Raw genomic sequence first — 24,980 nt, forward strand, 5'->3', positions numbered from 1 at the left:
GATGTTGAGCAATTGAAAACAAGAATTAGTAAGTGGCACTTCAAAAGGACAAAACAAACCAAAAACCTACTACACTATAAAGCAAGTTTAGTCCTAGTAAAGATAAAATATGCTTTCTCCCAGGCAAATATACCTTATTTTTCCTCAGTTTTAATCTGAATGCTAATCAAATTCTGCTACGGATATGAATAATTTGCTCCCACACAACACTCTCTATATGAAACAATTTTCCATTTCAGGTGGTTTCCTATGACTGATATAACTAATGAATTTCTCTTTCCAGGAAAAGCTTTTAGTACAATTCATCATTTAACAAGCAGCAAATACATTAATCCTTTTACATAGTCCTGTTATCTAAATGGAATACCTGCCTTATCAAATCTATTAAAAAAGTTAATCCTTAATTACTCTACTCAATATGTGCATTCATATTAGAACTCAGTCATACAAACTGTCTAGTAAATATACATTTGGTATCACTACAGATTTTCAGAAAACAAGAAAATATATTCACCTGTGGTCCTCATTAGTAGCAATTAAGCTAGAAACATTTCTTAATATTCCTCCTCCACTTTCAATGATGGCTAAAGTGTTTGTTTGGCTCCGGTATGTCAGTGTGCCAACTAGAAATGCAAGAGCACCATCAACAGCACATATATCAGCTTTGTTCTCAGTGCAGTGTGCTGACAAATTCCATAAGGCACTCAAAACACTTTTTAAGGTGGATTCCTGGGAAGATAATAAAATGACAGAATTAGAGAATTTTCAACTATTGATCATAATCCCTCAGCAATATGTGAGTCAGCTTCGATGAGATTTTAACAAACTTGTTTTTCTAGCTCCCATAGATGCAAAGATAGCTTTGAAAATGTGAACCAAGAATAAATGAAAACAGTAATTCCTGCTGAGCCTGTACACAGCCTGAAAATACAGCTTGGAGAAACAAACTGCTTCACTGATTCTATCCCAGACTTGCAAACAACAAAATTCATTGACGATGGAATCTGGCTTCTTTCCAGTTAACTACAGAATTTAATTTTTGCTTGGCATGAAATCTCTACACATTGTATACTGATGCCCGATATTTTGCTTTCTGTTTTCCTGCATATGCCACTATTTCTCTAGTTTTCCTCACAACTATGAATTAAGTAGGTTTCAGTTTCTGCTTCCTGTGCACATAAACTAGAGGCAGGCGGCACTGCACACAGAACTACTTTTGTTTGCTTATCTCTCCTTCCCTCATCTATGAATTTGTTATTGCTTGCCAGAAACTTTGAGCCACAATACTTGTCAGTTGCCGTAATAGTAAAAAGGGTCTGTAGATTACCAGGCAATGGACTCTGGGACAGAATATAATCCTATCTGGTTACCAAATATACATCTATAGAATGGCAAAGTGGAAGTTTATTTAATCACAAAATCAGAAGATGGTTTTATTAAATGGCAAATTATAAAAAATGCTATTGGAATGTGCCATTAGAACAGTACAGCTCATGAAACAGAACAGTGAAAGCTATCAACCCTCATAAATAAAATTCCAGAAACATTAGTGGTTCTCAGATGTCATTGCTACATTGTGATCAGCTGCTGCCCAGTTAACTCAAAGCAGTTCTCCTCTTCAAAGGAAACTACCTGAAACACCTCAAATATTTGACCAACTGCTAATGTCAAAAAGGATAATATCTGTATTCTGTGTAAAATTAATACAATCTCTTCAAAACTTATCACATAAAAGATACCTTCTTAACTTCTAAAGCACATTCCATCAATGCTTTCACACTTCCAACTTCACGTAGAGTCTTTTTACTGTTTACATCTGCTCTCCAGGACAAGTTTCTCAACACACTTGCAATGACCTGCAAAACAAGAAATAAAAATAATGCATCTCAATACAGCTATTTCTTTAGTAGCTTATCAGCACATCCTCCTGGATTTCTGGAATCCATTAACAATGGTAATGTTCAGCTACTGAACTAGCCTTTTGCTGAAATTTGTTTTTCATTCTATTCCTAGATAGATTGTCCCAACATTTCAGTATGAAGTTTGATCAAAGGTACTGGCTTTTGTGTGTGAGTACGTAAAACAAAGATTTGAAAGCAGGTTCCTTGCTTTCCACACTGGCTGAAAAATTGGACCAAAAATTCACATTCATGCTCTATTCTGATGTCTGTTGTAGACTTTTTATGTAATCTCAGGAGAGAGATTTATATTATCTTTTTCTCAGCTTTTCCAGTTATAAAACAGGGCAATGATATTGAAAACACACAATCAGACCAGGAAGGATGGTGCATATTTAAAAGAGCCTCATTCAAAAAAAAGACAAGAGTCACAGCACACTAGAGACTCCATGAAAGAAGATATGGATTCAAACATAAAATTAACCTGTGGAGAGGCAAAATGAGTAGAATTAAAGTAAATATTAGGAAAGGAGAGCAGAGATACAATAATTCAGTATAACACAATGAAATGGAAGAGATGCAAGATGATGGAAATGTCTAAGCTAAGGGAATATTTAATTGCAAAAGGAAGTTACCTGTTGCAAATCTTCACTTTCAGATTTTAATTGGGCTACAAGAGCTCTCATGCAGCCCTTCATAGAACATAACGTAGCCTGTTAGGAATCAGGAGGAAAAAAAAAAAGAGAGAATTAAATGGCAGATTAGGCAGCTTGATTGTGCATAATGCTTTTATATTTTAAGCTAATCATCTCTGAAGTTTAACAAAGCATAGTAAAATAAGCTGCCAACAACAGATATTTGGTCTACAACTAATAAAAAGTTAAGCATAAGTATCAGTTTCTATTCTGGAAAATACTTGCATGCTAAAGATGTGCTAAATTTTGTATTTTTGACAACAAGTCTATGACCAAATCTGAAACACTACTAATTTACATCTTTACTATGTCCTAGATAGCACACTGGACACTCACCTGTAAGTTGGTAATGCATTGTTACTGGTTGCCTATGAGTTTCACAATCATACTTTTTCTTTCAGATAAACTTTGTGAATCTTATATCAGACAGTAGTATGAACGTTTAAAACTTACACAAATACATCAACATTCCTGACATTTGAAGAACAAATTGCCTTTTTAAGTAACTGAAAAACTGTAAGGCTTACATGAGAAATTGTTACAAAGCACAACTAAATTAAATTAAATTAATTCTTCAAAAACAAAAAGTAAAACTGATACTCATCAATTGCGCAACACTTTTATATCACTGAGTAGCTTTGTTCATGCTACAAACCCAATAGCTTCAGCCTTGCAGCAATTACTAATCAGATGATTTAAAGAGCCAATGTTTTGTGAAGACTTCATTTGTAGCAGGGATTTATGCTTTACCGTGTTTAAGCTTGAAGCAAAAAGTGAGTAATAGGAAACATGGTTTTATTTCCATTCACTCTTGAAATGTCTTCTGTTAGAGTAGAAAGATAAAAGTCTTGCCCAAATGAAATTATTTTAAGATTCATATCTTGGAAAACTCTGAGACAAGAAATTATTAATTTTTTTTATCATTTGAAAGCAAGATCCTTATTAGAAATCAGGGAATCTATTTTCTCCTCCAGTTATTTGAAGTAGTGCCCATTATAAGCCAGACATACTCCAAACATTTAAGAAAGATGATCCAGACTGAAGATGATTGCAAAAATTCATCAGACAGTAATATCATGCAGTAACAACTCTACAAAATTTGACTCAACTAACAGTTTTAGTTCCCAATTCTCAGAAAAACCAATCATTATCCATAATCATTGGTCCATAATCATCTGATGCTAGACATTATGGAAAGACCTAGTGTATTGTTTATACAGAAATAAAACCAGTAGATAAAATCCTGAGTTTCAGTGACAAATTAAAAATAACTTGTTGATATTATACTTGTGTGATATAACATTCAATTTGTGGCGTTCTCCGTTAGGAACAGGATGGAATGGCGCAATTCTTTGGGAATTTCTGTTGTGAACCCAAATGCAAGTAATATCCTATCCTAGAGATTTTCATCACACACAATTCAGAACAACAATTCACACACAGCTATGAACTGAAATTACTGTATGCTTGAAATTCTACTCTTACCTTGTTGGCCACATCTCCAAAAGTCAAGTTTGTCAGAGCCATTCCAGCATACCTTCTTAATGTAACACTATAGTGGTCATTTGTAAGTCCATACATTTCACAATCCACCTGCAACAGCTCTGCAATGGCCTGCAAACCTCCTTTAAAAAGGAATACAAAAAAAAAAATTCAAGCTTAATATAAGAATACAGTACACACACCCAGGAGCAAATTACACTCATATGTACAGAAAAAAACCTCAAACATCTGAAACCCTAAAGGCTCAGAAAGATAAATAATAATTTCTTAAACATACTGTTAAATACTGCCTCTGGATCTTGAGTCCTGTGCTTAGTACAGACTGAAAAGCTTGGTAGCATGATGTTGAGATGATGGGGGACAGGTGGGAATAGGAACATTTTTGAAAAGGTAAAAAGCACACTCATCTTTTAACTTCACCCAGTGAAAAATTACATTTGGCTGATGAACTCACACCAATTACATAAAAGGCTATTCAGAAAATCTGGTAATTATTAATTTAATAATTATTACTGAATTTTATTTTCACAGAAAAAAATACATAGAATATTTTCACTGATAGTAAAGAGTAGCACAGAATTAACAGAGGATGGACTACAAAGTTCAGCCTGTTACATAGGAACCTATCAATATGCTTGTGACACCCCCCCCCCCCAGCAAAGTAGTCTCCATTTTAAGTCTAATACATCTAAAATCACAAATGTTTCCATGATAGTAATACTCTTCCAAAATCCACAGGTCATGCTAACTTGCATAATAACCTGTCAAGTGGGAAAGGGTCTAGCTGTAAGTTCATTTAAATTGCATCAGTCGCTGACAGGGCAACTACTGATACAAATGAACTGATGATTGTTTAAATGAGTGGTAAAAAAGCTTATATTCAGTGAAAGTTACAAGAAAGGAATGTCAGCATTCCCAGCAAGCTTTTCAAAAGAAGCTAGAGAAAAACATTTGGTCTTACCAAGCTCATTCATTGCATGCCTGTGTTCTTCATCAAATGAAAGTTTCATCAAAACACACACTGCAGGACAGATCTGATGATCAACTGGAGCTGGCACTGATACAGAAAGAGGTAACAATTAGTATTTCCTAGGTGTATTATTTTGTCTAGATCATAAGCTTTCCAAAGAGAATCTAATCTTAAAATAAATGAATTGCTATTTATTTCAGGGTTTGGATTACTCGGAAGATACAAGAACAGACAACTAATTAGGAACACTAATAATAAACGTTTATACACAGAGGCCCAAGATTACATCTATGTACTAGAAATAAGTACACTTGATGCTGAAAGACTCTTCATGAAAAAGAATTTAGGGAGAATTCTGAATATATATATTGGTAAGAAATATGACTTCAAGTACAAAAAATTATCTAATTAATTTGGAAAAATAATAAACTTAGTGACACAAATCAATACATTTAAAATTTCTGGAGGCATTAAATAATACAACACCTAAGCTGAAGCTGTTTCTTTGAGTCTCTTTCTTCATGCCCTTATGGATGGTTAATTAAATCCTTTGTTTCATAACTGAGAACTTTTAGAGTTCATAATTTCGTAACTAGACTGTCTAAAGCACAAATTGTATTGGTACAACTTATTCAGATCCCCACTTCTGCAAAATGATTCTTGCACTAAACTCCAACATGCATGACAGAGCCCAATGATTTCAGTAGTATTACTGACATAGAGGTCTACAGCATATATTTACAAAATGGCAACTCTAAACCTCCCTTAATTCAGAAAAAGCAGTTAGGTAATCCAGAAGGATGTATCTCTCTCTCCTTTTTTTTTTTTTCCATTACTCATTAAAATGTAAAATAGCAATGAGTGTAAAATTTAATATTAATTTGTAGATTATAAATATAAAACCCTAAAATAGTGCCTGGAAACCATACCAAAGCCTATGATTTAAAGACCAAATTTATAAATGGGATGTCATATCTGTAATAGATACTATTTCCTAATCCTTCCTCAACTTCAAGTATATTCATATTTATTTAAAAGAAACCTAGCATATATTCAACAAAAAGTCAGATTAAAGTTGATTTTTTTTGTAAACTCACTGTTTTCAAAGTATCTTTTAAACATTCGTGTACCGTTCACAGAACTTACTTGGGTTTTTGTCCTGGTCCATGCCTTGTTCATGCGCCTCCTGCCACTCCCAGCACGTTTCGCAGTAAGCCCGGATCTGCTCCAAAAGGTGGAGCACACGGATTTCCCGCCTGCCTCGCTTGTCGTCGGGCTGCGAGTGAATGATGTTGTGCAGCGCGGCACTGGCCCTGGCCCGGGCCTCTTTGCTACCGCGAGAGTTTCCTAACAGCACCGAGTCTTTATCGTTGCCATGTAAGAGCTGGATGAGGAGGGGAAGGCATCCAGACTGACGCATGGCTATGCAGCTGTCTTGGGAGCTGGACATGGCCAGCAAAGTTCGCGACATGTCATCCTTATCATGCGTACCAAGCATTGACAACAATGAATACACCATTTCCACCTGCGGGTCAAATGATTTTAGAAATACAGTTACCTTTAAAAAATACATATTGAATTAGATTAAAATGAAGTTCTGAATGGTATGCACAAACAAAAAAGAAAATGTACTTCTATAATGGTGCCAGAATTTGTACCACTTAGAAATAATTAAATAAGTACTATCAGTTCTTCACCATTTATAATGTTAATGAATCTCACTTAGTGGTTAAATGGCTGGAGTAATGGGGTGGTAACTATATGTAACTATATTAATCTACAAGACTAATCATGAAGACTTCTTACTTTCCATTGTACAAGGGGCTAAAGAAACATACTGATGAAAATGCTTTAGTTTGGAAATGCTAGAATATACTTAAAATGAATTTTATCTCAAAAAGAATGTTCCATATGAATCACACTTTCAGTTAACAATGCTCTTCAGTGAAAAATTATTTGCTCTGTGGAATTAATACACTTATCCTAGACAAAGGATAAGACTGATTACATTAATTTTTAATTTACATGGAACTAAAAAAAAATCTTATATACACACACGAAAAAAATTTCCTTTAAAACTATTTCAATTAACCAATCATTTTTTGTTAGGATAAACAACTTGCATATGGGTCAGATTATTTACAGCCAACGCAAAACTGACTAGGGCAGTTAAGCTTGCTTCAAGTTTACATGGATAAAAGAAGCAGAACAAACAAATGCTCGTTTTATAGATACAACATAAAGTACTAAGCATTTGTCAAACTAAAGCAAGCCACTAGAAAACCAGCATTACACATTGAACTCAGAGCAACCAAATTTCAATTCAAAAATAGCAATTTTTGAGGGGTTCCCTTGGTTGTCATATAATACAGTGGCCAATGCACTCTCAGGTTTGTCTTTCCCACTCCATTTTCTTCAATAACTTTAGATTGAGAAATGTATTTGGTTTTTAACGAACTTTTAATAGAAACAATATGATGTACAAGATAACATTAGATACTATCTAGATACCCAAAGCTCCTAAAGCCAACAAAAACAGTAACGTACTAACACACAGCACAACATATAGATACTATCAAAGGGAATTATCAAGTAGCAGTGGGTGCATTTCTTTAGAATACACCCACTCAGCAAGAAATGAAACTTGTGAACTGTTGGACAAAGTTTCCTAATAACAACTACATTATTGCACTGGTTACCAGATCAATGACTGATTTGATTTTGTTTCTTCAGAGACAATTCTTATGTCTCTGAAGACGAGTTACACAAAAATTGGATGGCAGCAGGTAGAATAAACAGTGAGTCTGTTAAAATGTATTTTTCTAAACATTGTAGAATTGCTGAAACAATGCAAATCTTAAAATTTGTAAAATTGTATGATGACATGCAAAATCCACTGAAATAGTCTTGGAACCAATTTTATGGCAATCTAGCATCCCAGTTTGGAGATCCTGATGTCCTAGACTGGAAAAATCCAATACTGTATTAAGACAATCCACTTGGATTCTTGAAAGAGAGGGAATTTAATCTGCTTTATGCATGCCTCTTGACAGACATTTTAAGCAGCAGTTTTAATCCACAGTAATTTAGATTTGGAAGGTAAATTTTTCTAAGAGACTAAAGCTGTAGAAGCCATCAAAATCTGGCCTCCAGACTTGTGGCACATATAATACAGGAGAAGCCATATTTTATATTGATAAAGATATAGGGGTGTGTGTGTGCGTGTTCTTTATATATATTACACACAGAGGCATCTCTTTCTGCATCTGTAAATGTAATCCCTCTACTTAAAATCTCTACTGCTTTCCCTTCTTCTCATGCATTAATTTCAATCTTTTCTTACCCTTCAGCACAATGAACCTACTGATTTGCTTGTTTCCTTCCCCACAGTCCCTTTCCCTGCATTCAGGGCTCCCCCGCATCTGCACCTTTGGGGAATTCTACATTTTGTAATGGAAAGTTGCAAACAGACACTCCAGCTAATGTTACCTCCATTTGGTGCATGCATACGGTGCAGGACAGAAATTACAACGTTATAACACTGTTTTAAGGCCAAATGTAACTTAATACTATGTCAAGGTAATACGCCTTGCTTCCCAGGAGATTGGGCTCAGCCCCACAATGATAATATGTCTGGCTGCTGATGCCGAAGTAGTATAAACTCCAGTGGTTCAGGAACTCAATTGTGTTACAGATTTGCCCTTTTTTCCTCTCTTTTCATGCTGCTCATATATTTTGAGGACACTCCCTATTGTGTATCATGCTTCATCTTTAATTTTTCAGTAACTTTGGAATATACTGCAAGCATGTAAAAGGTTGCTTCAAAAAACAAAAAGTGTATCTTATTTCCACTGATAACAGGGAAAGTGCAGCTAAGGAGATTTAGGTTAGACATTTAAAAAATTTAATGGTAGAAAGAGTGAAAAATTGACGGAGACTGCTTATCATTAGTTTTTACTAATAGATTAGATAGCTGTCATGTGCTGTCAAGAATTGGCAGTAAAGAATTAATGCTTTACTGGGGAGCAGAGATGTATTAGATGACCTCTTCAGTGTCCCTTCACTTTTTCTACTTTCTAAGAACATTCAGTTCAGTTTTTTTGGTTACAATGACCAATTTGTATTTTTTTTCTGTTATTTGATATCATATTATCTGAATTATTATAGAGCGAATGAACAGACATTTATCACCATGAAGGGCTTACATATATATATATATTTTTTTTCTTAGCAATGGCATCTGTTTCAAGGATTCAGACTTTGGAAAAGTATTCCAAGGACTACTCTTAAAAGGGCTAGTTTACATAACGGATCATACATCAACATCACAAGTAATTCGTAATTCTTGCAATCACATTTTCCTTATTGTAATAATTCTGTTAATCATCAGCAACCAAAAGACAAAAAGAATTTCTGTGCATATATTTTAAAAGTTGAAAAAAATATTTAAAAATTTTAACTCCATAAATTTAGTATGTGTGGACAGAGCATTCAGCTAATATTAGTACTACTGGCAAAAACAATGAGGTTATTGTATTAGTAGAAATGTAACATTAGCGACCTGTGGTTTGTAATCTTCGGTTACCTTGGTACCCAGATGACTTGTCAGTCTGCGAGGAACAGAGTAGTTGTTACTAGAGCTCATAACACTGGCTGTCTCATGGTCCATTCGAGCAGCAGAACCCTACAAATTTAAACAACAATTCAGTATAAGACAGAGTCTAACTAGAACACCAGCTATTGCCTGATTCAGTTTCAGCATTGTATAACAGAATCATATTTATAATAATGAACTGATAGCATGTATTTTGGTTAAGATAGGTATCCCCCACCATCCCCCAATGCAATTTAGATGTTATGGTTAAACTGGTTTTATTATCCATTTTGCCTAAATTCAGTATCAGAAGAGTTGTATTTTTCAATGACAGTTTTTGTAATTACTATTTTCACCAAGAAAAAAAGGAGGACTTGGCAAAAAACTGAATTATGTTTTTTACAGACAGAAAAAAGCAGCTTCTAGTTTTACCTCTTGACAAGAAGTAACTACTTGAATTTGTCCATATCAAAAGCAAACTACAGGTGGGTGAATCTGTTTTATTTCTAATGAAAAGCTATAAAGTAATGCTGACACTATTTGCTGTAATTTCTCTAGAAACTATTGGAGATAGCATGCTCCTACCTACCTACTATATCCAAGGCCCAGCTATAAGCATTTTTGCTTTTTAAAATCATTTTGTGTACTTATATTTTTCCTTATTTTTTCCTCTATCTTTTATCCTCTCTTCTTTGGGCCCCCCCCCCTTTTTTTTTTAAGCTCTTTCTTTTTCTCTGCTTCCCATCTGTGACGTTTCCCTTCCTATATCCCTCCCTCACAAGAAGACTCCATTCAGTTTGGGGCACTTAAAAACACGTCTGACGAGTGAGCACTGCAAGGGGATACTGTTGTGTTTGTTTCATCGCTCTGCCGGGTGAGCTTGCATCTCGTCTCCCAGCTGAGCCAAGTGCCTTACGATACAGAAGTCTGCCCGGTTGTCCTGAGCCCACTCTCTGCTCGTGCTGACTTTTTCCTGTACCAGCTCAGATAGGGAGAAGACAACTTCCAAGAGTTCTTGAGCCTTTTATATACGTCTAGGTAAATATGTTACCCACAGTGATCAAGATAGGTGCTAATATAATAAATGTTTATCTGGAAGCATATGTTTGTCCTCTCGATGTAACAGCCCAAATAAAAAATGAACTCCAAAAATTGAAAGATTGCTTCATATTCTTAACTGTTTTCAAAACATTGCCAACTGTGAAGAAATCACAGGAGCAAACTCCTGCAAAAATCATAAATATTACTGGACCGTATCAGTGGCATTTAAAAAGTCATGGGCAAAATAATGTAAACTATTCTAAAGAGACAGGTCTTTTAATCTACTGATTTGTAATTTGCTGATCTAAAATACAAGTCAACTATGAAATTAAAAGCAATCAGTAGCTTATTGACGATGGAACCAGGGCAAAATTTTCCAAGGGAGTGCCTGCATACCTAATTTAGAAAACCTGAGCACATAAGTTGAAATCAGTGATAAGAACTGTAAATGCTCAGTCACTTTTAGTATCAAAACATCATTTTACTGAGGTAGTCACCAATCCTATGTTGATCCAGTACAAAAGCTAAAAAACTATTCATGAAGTATTAGCTTAATTTACAAAACAACATTGTCAGGCTATTTGAACCACTGAATATGATTTTTTCAATAAAAATATATCTCAAATTGAAAAACAATATAAAAGACACTATGAAATAACTTCTGTGATTTTTTTAGGTGCACCAGAAACAAAAATGAACATTTCTTCTCACAGTATTTGCTATTCATTCAACGTTCTAAATTTGAAGCTGAAAGAGACTAAAATAAAAGGTAGAAATAGCTTCATGTAGAGTTTGTCTAGACAGAAAAAAATTCTAGTTATGCTGGAATATGTAAACTGACATCATTATACTCATTTCATTCTCCATGTGAGCCCAGAATATTTCATCCATATTCCAGAGTAAGTATTAGCACAGGATGCTAAATAGGTATAACTAGAATGCTTTAAATTCACACATTATTTTATTCTAATATATATTTTCTATGTAAACAAACACTTATTTTCTCTGTTGAGGCTAGAAAAAATTGAAAAACTTAAAGTTTAGAATGAAAACTATATTGGTCTTTCTAAATTATTTCTCTTTAATAACCTGTAATGCTATGAATATGGAAAAGAAACATGAGATTTTTACACTAACTGATATTATCTTGTCCTCAAACAACGTTCAGAGGATTACAGGTTCTGTATATGTATGTGCCAAAATTCTCCACTGTTAAGTTCAGTATGTTCATTTTATCCAAGCAGGTAAAAAAGACACAAGTTTGGGGCACTAGCTATTACAGTCCAGCACAGTATAGACAGAAATAGCATACTTCTCCAGTTGTTTCCCCCCAAACTGTATCAACTTTGATCCAGGTAACTACTTCCTTCAGCGCCATCATTTGGCCTTACTACTTGGAGGATGCCAGGAGGCCCAAATGAAACGTAATCCTCTTTCTTACTGGCTCCTAAAGACTGATCTGAAAGGACTAGTATCAGAGAGGTGCAACCATTCATCTGAGAAACTGAAAAATAACAAAGAGATGTAACAAGGACCCTTCTTGTGTAGATCCTTCTCTTTCTAAGCCTTCTCCTATCCCACTTCATTTCTTCTCCTTTTATACTTTCCTGTCTTTCACTGTTAAGATGACACAGAAAAGGACATGACTGAATCCTGAAAACCCTCGTCTTCAACTGGCAAATTTTCAATTAACATTGTTCATATGACAAAACCAATTAAAGGCACATTATTCAGTTAAAGCTTTCTACACTCCACTTAATACTGAATGCTCAAAAAATCAAAATATATTGAGCTGGTTTATCAGAAATAAATGCTATGCCCAATCCATTAAGCCTACTCTCTCTGGGCTTGCACTAAAAGTGAATAATCCCCAGCTGTCTCCTAGAGCACAGATTCAGAGTCCTGGATCTATCAACCTCCAGGAGAAAAGAATACCAATATTTTAAACATTTTTATGACACAAAGTTCAAAATTGCTTAAATCCTAAACATAAAACTGTGAATGAATGAACGAATCCTCCACTTGCATAAGTCTGCCAAGACATAAGACAATCCCTTCTTCCATGTAAAATATCTGTTGTCCAAAATAACTCCTGATTCATACGATGAAGACAGAAAATACAGCTACAATACATCAATTATTTAAATACATTATGCTTTTAACCCCAAAGCAGTGCTGAACTATTTTTTTCCCAAACAATAAAGCCGTCATAAGAATTAGAGTGAGAGCCTCAAGCAATTGCTCAGATATAACAGAGGGAACTTAATCCCAAATGGTGATCAAATATATTTCAAAAGCAAAATTATGGGCTGCGCTTTATGTTTAATCAAATGAAATATTCAAGCCAAACCACAATTTATATCTCCTTTTTGATAAATCTTCCCATATGAGATACTTTCAGAAGGATTTAAATAATTCTGCTTCCCTAAAGTAGCAGAAGTATTTTGCATATGAATTGAATTATCAAATTTATAGTGCAAAGTTTTAAGAACCCAAATTACTAATGTGAATATTTCAGCTACAGTTGGCGATTATTAAAGGAACGAACATTACTGCATGGTAAATAAATCGAAGCATTTTTTAGCCAAAAAAAGAAGCCCCAAACTTGAATAAATATTAATTTTAAGGAATAAGTAAAGAAGAATTTAATGCATGTCTCTAAAGTACCCCCCTGCTAATATATTTCATTAATAAAGGAACAGCAATGAAAGATTATTTAAAAGCAATTTTATTATCCTTCAGCACACTTCCAGGAGATTATCTCATTGATACTACTGTTTCAGATAGTATCTAAAATAGTATTACATAAATATTAATGATAAACTTACTATCTGATTCTTTTCTTTTTTAAATCACTGATATTTTAGTGATAATATCTAAAGTGAAATTTTGAAAATTTTCACATAATTAAAATCATACTCCTAATATTACAGTTCACTCAGAATAAAATATATTTTCTGTAGTTATTCTTGTTATCTCCTTTTTAGGATTAGGCTCATTACTCATTTAAATGAAAGAAAACTGTTGCCTGCCTTTTGGAATGTTTACACTTCATCCTATTAAAACAATTCTTTCTAATAAATATAAGAAATTTCTCACTTCCAGAAGGAATGAAGAAAAATGTCAATCTTTTAAAAATGAACAGGTATAAAAACACAATAAAGTATATACCAAAATGTAAGCATTGTACATTTCAAGCACATAATTATACTTTAATTATATATAGATAGATATAGATATACTATATATATATATAAATAAAAAAAATAACTGATTTACCTGACCAGTACCAGTAGTTGCCATGCTGATTTCTGCTGCTCCTTGACCTTCATTCTGCCTCTCTGTATCATGGGAGCCTGTATCATGCTTGTTTTGAGGTGCCCTCTGTTAATACGGGAGTTTATGAAATTATATACAGAAATGAAGTGCACATTACCATTCAAAGCTCTCTAAACTCTAAACGCATCGATGCTGTATCTTCACAAAGCCACTGAACAGTGCTTTGTATTTCATAACCCTTAGCCTCAATAATTAACTGCTGAGACTGAGCGTCTTAGAAAAATTGCAGGATGAAAGTGAAGCATGTCCTCGGAGGATTATAGCCCTGCAAGACAAAGGATTTGCAGGGAGACACAGCAACACCCTTCTCCACCAGCTGTGCTCACACCGCTAGCAGAAATGTAACAGAATTGGAGCAAACAACTGTCTGCTCTGCAATGTCACATGATCTATGCATTTACTGGAGACTAAGGCTAGCACGGTTACATTAAGCTTCACATTCAAGCACAAATGCTTTCCGGGTGGGCAGAAGGATACCTGTATAGTAAGAATCCTCCTACATTTTAATGGCAAACAGTGCAGGAGTAACCCCTTTACCACAAATTAAACAATCTGCTATTGATCAGTCTAATCATATTTTCAGAATGAAGGCAAATGATACAGCAACCTGGTGCAGGCACATTACAGTTCCTGAAGGAGCTCCAATTCTCTGTACAGCCACATGAAAACTAAACTGTTGTCACCACCACTCAGATCAAAAAGGGAGCACATAGATCATGCTCTTTACAAAAGACCATTCGTAACCCCTTCCCCAAATATACCAGTGCAAAAAATATTCAACATAACATATTTATAACTACAGAGCAATTCTTAGCAGATCCTATCAGGGCTTATCTCCCCTGAAATGCGTGTGTGCACTCACAACCCGTACAAACACACACACGCTTTACCACCACTTGAGTCAGCAGCAGCGCTTCAATGTGAAACCTTCGAGTTCACAGCAAAGACTTTTACACTTTAGCTACTGGAACCATTTAAAGTGAGAAGTGCAAGCTCTTCTCTTTGTGCAGCCCAGTCCAAAGGAGTTAATGATAACACGCAGCCAGCAGGTAACTGGTATTTATTGAAGCTGATTGTTTTTTTTATACACACACACACATGTATGATTAAATATTTTTATATATGTATAACTTATTTTTTATTGTAAACAAATGTTTATTGTAAATAAATTAATATTCCTCTCTGACAGACTGTGGGTTAGTGGTTATAAAGACAGTATAACCACAACAGGGATGACCCCTCTTTGCATCATCTTTACCACTGAAGGTAGGACCTGTGGATGAAAACGTGCAAGCTATCAACCACATCAGCTAAAGAACTGGAGCATGTAAACTACAGCAGATGCCGTTACGCCTGCAGGTGGTACAGCAGCTAGAGATGGGCACACACATCCTCTGTGCTAAACAGGACCACATACTCTGCGACATGATTTCTGAAGAACTGTGGAGCGAAGTGAATTGTGTTATTTCAGCAGCCAGTTTCTGATGTACCTTGTCTTAGGTAGCCTTATAAAAGTTCTCATTAAATTGTCCATGAAATGGATGAATAACAAAATCTCTTTTATGCAATGCATGATGGCTGTAAAGTGCACGAGAAATACTAACACTTATTTCTGAAAAGCCTCCACTTGAGCTTATAGTCTCTGAGCCACGTATCTAGTTCATACTATAGTGTATCTTTTCCTCTAAGAAAGGTCATTCTGGTTTTTTTTTCTCCTGAATTTGCCCCTTGAAAGCTCCAGGCCAGATGCAGGCAGGAAAACTGTTTCTCATGATTTATCTGCAAGGTCTTGGTAAAACTGAAATACTGCAAATCTAAATACGATTTCCCTTTCTCTCTGCTTTCTGAAGAAACCTCCTCTGCAGCTGTTCATTTAAAATCCAAGAGTGTTCATTCTCAGGAGGCATTAGCTGGGTTTGGAGGCCTCCGTCATTTCTGAATTCTGGTATCAGACTACGAAAGTAACTTTAAGTTTGGAAGTTACTGACTATGCCCCTTCACTTTTGTAGCAAAATGGTGACAGACTGCAAGCGCCTATTCCAGGCAGATAGAGAGGCTCCCTCCATCTTGTCACTGTACTCTAAATGCTTCTGAAGTGAACAGTAGCTATCACTTGTCAATTAATTTCTCTGTATTTACTAGTAGAAAAAAGACAAATCTCTGGGTAATTTGCGAAGTTTGCAAGAATAGCAGGCCTTGATCCTTGATGCTAAGATAACCTATTACACATAATTTTACTGAGTGCTTTGAAAAAATGAGTTGCAAAAGTAGTCCCTTGTGTAGTTATTAGGAATAATGACTTTTCTAGGCATAAGACACTAATTCTTTCACAATACTCATCTATCACATTAATTTCTGTGTATTAAAAACTAGAGATAAGTTATTATTTTCTAGATACAAAAAAAAGTTTATTTTACCATAACTGCATAGTAGATCCAAAAGCTATATACATACAAACATATGTAAGAATGTAAAACCAAGAATAATGCAACCAACAAAGCCAAGAAACCATAAGATTGAAACTATTTTATTACAATTTAATCATAAAGGAAAAAAAAAATGGTAGTGAGTCAAATCCTTAATGGAACTCCTAACCATCACGGTGCATTATAAAAATAGTTTAGAGCTTGCTGAGCATAATCTCTGCACAAAATAAAACCTTTACCTTTTATCTACAGCACCATTGTTAAATGGAAACACTTCATATATTTCAAATGACAGATATTATGACAGAAGGGTCTGTGCCACTATAACAAATTAAAAACACCATATGAAATACTTGCAAAGAAATTGCTTTTTTTTTCTTTTAAATGCAATGTCAGATTTGTACCTGACAACCAACATTCTATTTTTGGAGGGTCTAACTTGAAAGTGGATTACAAACCTAAAAATCTCACGAACTATACAATAGAAGTCTCAAGAAACTGGAAGGTAACATCATTCACAGGCAAATTACCTCAGTTTTCTAATTTACAGGCATTAGTAACTTTGCCAAACATTAAAAATGTGCTAAAAGGTGAGCTAAAATTTTCTCTGCTGCTTTATCTCCCAAAGTTATTTTCTAGGGAACATTATTATATTTGGTCATATACTACAATATATATTGCATTTAGATTCTACATTGACTGGCATCACCACAGGGGACAAGGAAATCAGTAGACAAGCCATGGAATTTATTATTGCTGTTATTAATTCTTTATAGACTTAAAGAGCACATTCAAGATGGGTATTACCATATCAGGCACAGTGTAAGAATATAGTAAATGCCTCAGGTTTATATTTTTCAGTTATACAGACTTTGAAATTTGACCGCTACTACCTTTTTACTTGCCACCAGGCAATTTCTGTATGGAAGAGAAAGCACTGGTGACAGAGCAGTCACTTATTTAAGGCTCTTCAGACCAAGTTCATACCTCTTGTACAATATCGCACATATTTAACTAATTCTGAACATTAGTAAAATTCTTTTAAATAAAGAGTATGACATCTTGTATTACTTCTCTGCCCATAAATTGACCTCCACCTAAGACCGTGTACTTCCTCAGTCTGCTGATCCAACTTACTCTTCCCCTTTCAGCACTACCCTACAACTTTCAAGTGCTTGTATACAGGTCCCCAGCAGACTGCCCTTCACAACATATCCCCATCCCTTTTCTGAAACTAGTCAACAGACTTGTCTTACAATGTATTATATTTACTCTTCTCTGCCAAACATGTTACTTGCAGAACTGCATCCACACTACTGGCTTGCAGTCAGGAGCAGTCAAGGGAGCAGACATGAATGAGGTGGTGTTGGTTGCACACTCAAACGCAGCTACGGGGAGGTTGTCAGGCAGCATGTGGTAGGGCACAGAGAAATGACTTCCAGCTACTGAACTGCTCAGCTGCCCCACTAAGGAAGCTGACAGCTGCTAGATATGGTGATAGCACCCTGCTTTCACCCTGGTGTGTGTGCACACATGCCTCGTTTTATGATGTTACCCCCAAAAGTTGTCAGTGTCATTTTAGTCAACTGTGACCTCCTTATACATTGACTGAAGCACTTTGTCAGGAGGTAAAAGAGCATAATATAACACCCAGAGCAACTACTATGGGTGAGAGTTGATTTCCTTCTCCCTGTGATCCCACTGATTTCAAGCCCAACTTTTCCTCAAAACTTAAGAGTAAATAAATACAAATCAGATCACTAAAAATAAACTGCATTTGTTGTTCAGAAGCATTTTGATAGCTTTCATAACACATTTTTTGAAAATGCCCTCAAATTATTTTTAAAACGATACTAATTATATCTGTCCAATAACAAGCTAGACATTTTTTTCAGAGAAAATCTTTTCATTAGAATGGTAAATTTTGTGCTTCCCTCTCACATTACTGAAAAGTGGTATCGATTTGATATTGAATGAGAGAATGTAAGAAGTGAAATGAAATGTATTCCCATCCTGAAATAAAAAGGAATGACGGGCACCCCTCTCACATAAGAGTACCACCAATTATGTCATGCAAAGAAACTTCTTGTAAAACTGTATGAAAATAAAATTATGCTGTAGTAACATGACTCAGTGAAAGTCTATGGCAGAACATAGATAAGTACCTGACCTTCCTGGACTATAGCTCTGGGCCTCGAAGACAGAAGAGCATCTTCTCTCTTCTTATCACTGTCTTGTTCACCTTCTGTTCTATGCCCTGAAGCTAGCCAAGTCCTACAAACTATCTAGTAAAGCCTAAGTGTAATTAAGAAGTGTATCATATTTACACAAAAGGAAGCCACACTGTTTCACACTGCTAACTTTTCAGTATTAAGCAATTTTATTATTTTTAACATGTTTCTGTTTTATTTAAAAATTAGTATGTTGCATGCCATCTGGGAAAACAGAAATACCATCATAGGGAAACCTTACCAACCCTCAAGGCTCACTGGTGAGGTCTATACCAAATACCTTTAGATTCAAAGCACTAATCACAGATATTTGCATTAAAAGAACATCTGGTAACTAGAAGAGCCTATTATGTGAGATACGGAGGCAAACAGCTCAGTAAAGAGGATGTTAAAACTTTTTGTAAACTGCTGACAAAGCCTGTGTTAGATAGCTAATGAGTGCTGGAGACCAAGAATTCTAATTTCTTTTTCTGGCTGAAGAACAAAGTTGCCTCCAGACTACAGATTTCACAATCAAGTATATTAATTCAAAAAAGGTTTATGGTTAATAGAGGAGCTTGCTACTTTGAAAACAAGCTCCAAATAGATGTGACCTGCTGCATCTGCTCAATTATGGTAACTTGTGAAAGGAAGGGAAGATATGTCATTTTGCTCAAAATAAGAGTTATGAAGCTTAACTTCATAACAAAACTAGAGATTAGAACTTCTAATTGGCTCTTCCTGACACCTGCCAGATTGCACCTTCCTTGTGGTTGCTATATTCCTCTGTGACAACTTCTATTCGTACAAAATAAAAGTCTGATTAGGAGACTGAAAGCCCAGTGCTATTGTCATTTAATTCAATTGCTTAAACACTTAATGCAGCTGTGCAAGTCTGCTAGTCAGATTCTGGGAGACTTATATAAGCCAAACTGGGAAACTTATTACTATGAAAGCAAAAGTCACTTCCTCCAAAAATCCAATCCCTCTTTTAGTATGGCGTGCTGACAGAATTAAATGAAAAAGTTAGGAACTGAACTGAAGGAAGATGGGAAGAGGCCAGAGAGAAAATACTATCAATTTTTATGATAACTGAATTCTCTAAAATGTCTACCAACTTTTAAAAGCAGCAATCTATGGCATAAATCAAACAAAACCGTAGCTGGATTGGCTAAAGTGTCAAAACACTAGACAACTTTAATTATAGTCACTACAGTCAGTTTCCCTTGTAATACCGGATTTCCCCCTGCAATTCTGGAATTATGAAATCATTTACTTTTTACACTGGGAAAATCTACATCCTCTTAATAATTTAAAGCTGCCCTGAACTTTCACAGTAGTTACTCTGGGGGAAGACAAACCTTAAAACATTCAGGTTCAACATACAATTTATAGTTAAGTTACAGGTATTAGAAATGGAGTTGAGTTTGCAAGTTAATTTCCACTGTGAGTGTAGTTTTTACTAATGGCAGTCACTACTACAAACTTTGTCATTTACAGGAAATATTATTTCGTACTTCTTAATATAGAACCCAATAATTAAACACTAAAAAATGCAAGGTTTCTATAATGAAGTCTGACAGAAACTGCATTCAGCTTTTTTGTTATCTTCTCTCAAAAGATAAGCAAACCATGAAGCTGCTTATCAGAGATTCATATGTAGAAAGAAAAGTACTACTAATTTATATAATTATTTGCTAAAACCAAGACTCAGCCTTTATGATATATTGAAATTACTGATATATCAATATTGATGAAAATACAAGAGTAGCACAGAGAATAGTCAAAGTATCCCACCCTCAGTTCATTGGTAACAGTAACATACTGCCAAATTTTATTCCCAAAACAGTTACAGTCTACCTACTTACATTGACTAATTCATGAACAGTGTCAGCACTTGCTGATGCAAATAAGGCTGTCCACAAGTTAAAAAAAAAACAAAAAAACCCTACTTAAATGAGTAAAGATACATGCCCTAGTCAAAAGAAGGTAAGTAACTGCTCACTAACCTCTGCTTCAGCTGCTTGTGACTGCAGGAGCTGTCGTATACGAAGGATGTCCTTCTCTATCTGCTGAATCCTTGTCACCCTCACCTGAAATGAATGTATTTTCGTGTTTGATTTTTATTAAAAAACTCCTTATAGTTACTGTATAGAATGACAATATGAAGAGTTCATTGCAACTATAGTTGGCTACAAAACAAAACTACTTCATTCATGTGGTAATTGCACGAATGGCAATAAAACATAGGCACGATGGTAAACATTTTCAAAATAGAATGGGTGGTTGGGTTTTTAATATAATTGACACTAATTTGGATATAAGATTAGATTGTCACACAGTACAAGCCCAGGTATAGAAAAACACTTCAGTAAACTCGCACAATTTTGGGGTTTCTGAAATTGATGTTCTGTGCAGATTTTTAACAAATTATTTCACTTTCACTTCAGTGTTAGAATTCTACTTGCCTTACACAAATATGAGAGAGATTTATATTTGCAGAGTACTTTGAAGGTATAAAATGCTGACTGACTTCTATTATTTTCAGTTATTATGATGCTTTAGTAGATCTGCCTATGCACAGCCTCTGAATATCTTCTGTTCTTAAAAATCGCAAAGAATTTAGAGGGTTAGTAAAAAGAAAACTGCATACTACTTTTTTGGCTTGTCTGGGATTTTATAGATATCTCTGAATTAATTTGTGTTTTTTATAGCCATATTACCACTCGCTTCCCACTGCAATCATTCTGTGGTTAGTAAATGGACCGTGGAAAAAACAAACTTTACAGGATACATGTACTCCATGTAAGTTAGACTGTGCACAGGATGCATTATGATTCTGTGAAACAACAAGCGAATACAGTAAGTGATACATCCCTGTATCAGCTTGATGATAAATTGGCATTATTTGACTAAAAAATTTGGCGGAAAATAAATACCCCAGTAATATAGCAGAATACAAACTGAACACTGAACTGATTAAATACAATTTTCTTGGATAACAGATAGGTTAAAAATGGATGCATAGTTAAAACAAAACCAGAAAAGATCCTGATCATTTTACCTGAATAACAGTTACAATGCTACACTAAAAAAGGAAAGGCTTTGTGCATCTCGTGGGCACTGCAAGGATTAGCATTATGACTAGCCTTATTTAATGTTTTTATGATATGAAAGGGGAAATAAATTGAACTTTAAAAAAGCTGCAAATGCCAAAGCATACACTTGGAATAGAAACACAACAGAATCTAGAGATTTTAGAAATGCAGGAGAAAATATAATCATCAAATAGAAGTAATTCTTGAAACACGCAGAATAATAAGCTGTGGGAAAAGCATCCTAAACATCAACAGTTAGTGGAAATGCAAAATTACAAATAGTAACCTATAAACTAGATTTGAATTTGTAAAGCAAAATATCAGAAAAAAGGTCAGTAACATTTTAAACTGCACACACAGAGGCCTCACCACAGCATGAGGCAAACCAATAATCCATCACCCTTCTCTCTTGGATCAGGAAATTCTTAAGTATAAGAAAGATAATAAAAATATATTACTGGGAATAACTGTACATTGGTGAGATGATGCATGACTGACAGAACACATCTCTTCCTTGTCTTTAAGCAAGATTTAATTTTTCACCAAACTGAGTTTCTTTCTATGTAACCAGCAATTTATTTCATAAAGGGATCAAGAGAAACCAAGTATGTGTATGCATATATGTACAACCTAAAAGTGGGGAAGGTTTTTTTTTTTGTTGGTTTTTTTTTGCAGAAGGAAGAAATGCAAAGATTACATGATTTATCCAGTATCAATGGTGAAGTCCTCAAAAAGGCCAAGAATTCAATCAACATATCCCAAATTTTAGTTCAGAGATATAAAGATCGGACCATTCCTTCTTTCTGCATATTCATTATTTGTATTGCAGGGGACCTAAGGAGTTCAGCCAACCAGGAGGATATTTTGTACCAAATGCTATACAAGCAGGAAAAAGAACAGACTGGCTATTGCATGAATTTATTGGGCAACAGCAGGTTATCCACTCTTACAGAATAAATATTATAGATATTATAGATCTATAATACAGAGCTGTCTGCAATGCCAGCCTTTATATAGCCAAATTGGTGTCTTCCTTCAAATTACATTTTACATTGTGTTCCATATCACAAACGATCATGGAAAAATGAAAATACAGAGCAAAAGAAAAGCTGAAAAACAAGCAAGTTCACCACACTTGCCAGATACGATTGGTTCAGTTTATACATTTGAACACCACAGTGGAGTAACCTAGAATTTGCTCTTATGTATTTACACATCAATTAAGTTCTACACAGTTTTGGCACCTATCCTTGGTATAATGAAACCTGGGGGAATTACCAGCCAAATTCAAGAGATGAGCATATGAGGATATAGTGATTTCCTCTTCCAATTTTATAATCTTATGGAAATTACAGTGTCTATTAGGATCACATATAGGTGTTATACATATGTATTGGGAATAAAACAGTTGTGATAACTGCCAACAGGATGGAAGATTATGGTTTTCTGAATTAATGTATGCCTATGGGTTCCTCCTCCCCCACCCCAAAATTAAAAAAGAATGTAGGGAAGTAGCTACTTTAGGGAGACTTTCATAGTGATATAACTACAATCAAACTGTTTCTTAGAGAGATCGCATTTATTCTCCTGCTTGAATGCACTTAAAATTTGGCCAGTAGCCTACCACTTCCATTTAGCTTACTTCGCCTTCTACTTGAAGCTTGGTGAAGGACTTGCTCAGAAGCTCTAGTGTTGCTTAAGTAGTACTTTCTTTTACAACAGGGCAAACCCGGCATACACACACAGTCCCAGCTCTGCTCTGCCTTCACTTGGAACGGGCTGCACACAAGTCACACAGCCGCAGCAGTGCAGGGCAGCTGACAAACCTCACTAACACAGTCATATGGCGTCCTGATCAGGGCCAGGTACTACTCAGCAGCTTAAAACAGGCAAGAGTGAACTTGGGTGCGAGTGCTTCCATACAGATAGACCCTTACACAACCTTTATGTACATACCTGATAGAGTGAGCTCTACAGTTAGAGTATATATATTTTGCTAAAAAAATATATCCATGGACTAACCATTTTTCAGAATTTTCTCAAAAATACCCACTAAATTATTCTGCTTTAAAGCTGCTTTAAGTTTTAATTACGAACAGAATTAATTAGAAATATTACATATGTAGCAAAATTTTGCGCTGAGGTAAATTTAGTGAAGAAAATAAAACCTAAAGAGACTATTTGTATTCAAATGACTTATTTTTGTAAACACTCTAGGAAAAAGCAGGTTATTTTACCTATCTGGTTACTTAACATCCATGGAAATAGCTGGTAATAAATAATTCAAATTGTCAGTCTGCTGCTGTGGGGGAATAGCTTTCATAACCAGCCAACAACTGATAATTTCATTTACTGAGTTCCACACAATTACATGCTGAGTTATACTTCCAAATGTGTGTGACATGACTTGTGTACAGAACTATACATATACTGATCACAAATGCAAAACCACCCTTGGTTAGAGCAAACAGTTTACAAGTATGGATGTGAATGACATTTTCCTAGTACACCTTATTTTCAAAGATTATTCCTTAACACATGCTTTCTGGCTAAGGAAACTTAATACTAGCTGAATTTTACTGTAAACTTAAAAGCACAAAGTTAAAAAAACAACATTACACAAACAAAATAAAGCAGATGCAAATACACATTTGTTTGAAGCTAAAATTGTAATAAATTACAGTCTAATGATCAAATTTTTTACCTCTCCCAACTACTCACAAAGTCTTCTTTTAAACAGGCAGAGAAGGTACTTTTTGAGTAGTATTTTTCTACGTTTTGATTCCAGTTTTTTTTGTATTTAAAAGGCTAACTACATGCTCTAAGGTATCACTGCGTTTGCACACAGTTTAAAGATACATGAATAATTTAATGACACCACTGGAAAACTTTTTCCATTCCTTTCAATAATGAAAGAAAAACTATACCTGTGCCCGCTTCTCCATGTCCTGACAAGTACCTAGTTGTTCTTCCATTGCAGCTCTGATTTGCCTTGCCTCATACTCTAACTGCCTTCTGGTCATATCTGTTTGCAAGGAGAACTGCAATTGAAGTGCAGAGAAAGCATTTTAACAAATGAAGTTGATGCAAACTATGTATTTCTCTGAACGGAAGCAGAACAATTACTTTTCCACACGAAACTTCATAAATGAACAAACAGACCTTTAAAATACGACTACATTCTTAAAAATAAGAACACAATACTG

General features: G+C 35.0%; 1 protein-coding gene across 2 annotated transcripts in view; it reads right to left on the reverse strand.

Moving 5' to 3' along the window:
- Positions 1-24,980, reverse strand: part of APC (APC regulator of WNT signaling pathway) — a 96,942-nt gene that overhangs the window by 8,466 nt on the left and 63,496 nt on the right. For both annotated transcript variants that reach the window (XM_067316657.1, XM_067316658.1), the window contains exons 6-15: positions 24,702-24,815; positions 20,686-20,769; positions 13,981-14,085; positions 9,652-9,750; positions 6,213-6,591; positions 5,058-5,153; positions 4,079-4,218; positions 2,534-2,611; positions 1,740-1,856; positions 515-729 (exon numbers count right to left, since the gene is read on the reverse strand). In XM_067316657.1, the coding sequence (XP_067172758.1) occupies positions 515-729; positions 1,740-1,856; positions 2,534-2,611; positions 4,079-4,218; positions 5,058-5,153; positions 6,213-6,591; positions 9,652-9,750; positions 13,981-14,085; positions 20,686-20,769; positions 24,702-24,815 (1,427 nt within the window). The remainder of the gene's footprint in view (positions 1-514; positions 730-1,739; positions 1,857-2,533; positions 2,612-4,078; positions 4,219-5,057; positions 5,154-6,212; positions 6,592-9,651; positions 9,751-13,980; positions 14,086-20,685; positions 20,770-24,701; positions 24,816-24,980) is intronic.

Source organism: Apteryx mantelli, chromosome Z (genome assembly GCF_036417845.1).
Source record: "Apteryx mantelli isolate bAptMan1 chromosome Z, bAptMan1.hap1, whole genome shotgun sequence".
Taxonomy (NCBI): domain Eukaryota; kingdom Metazoa; phylum Chordata; class Aves; order Apterygiformes; family Apterygidae; genus Apteryx; species Apteryx mantelli.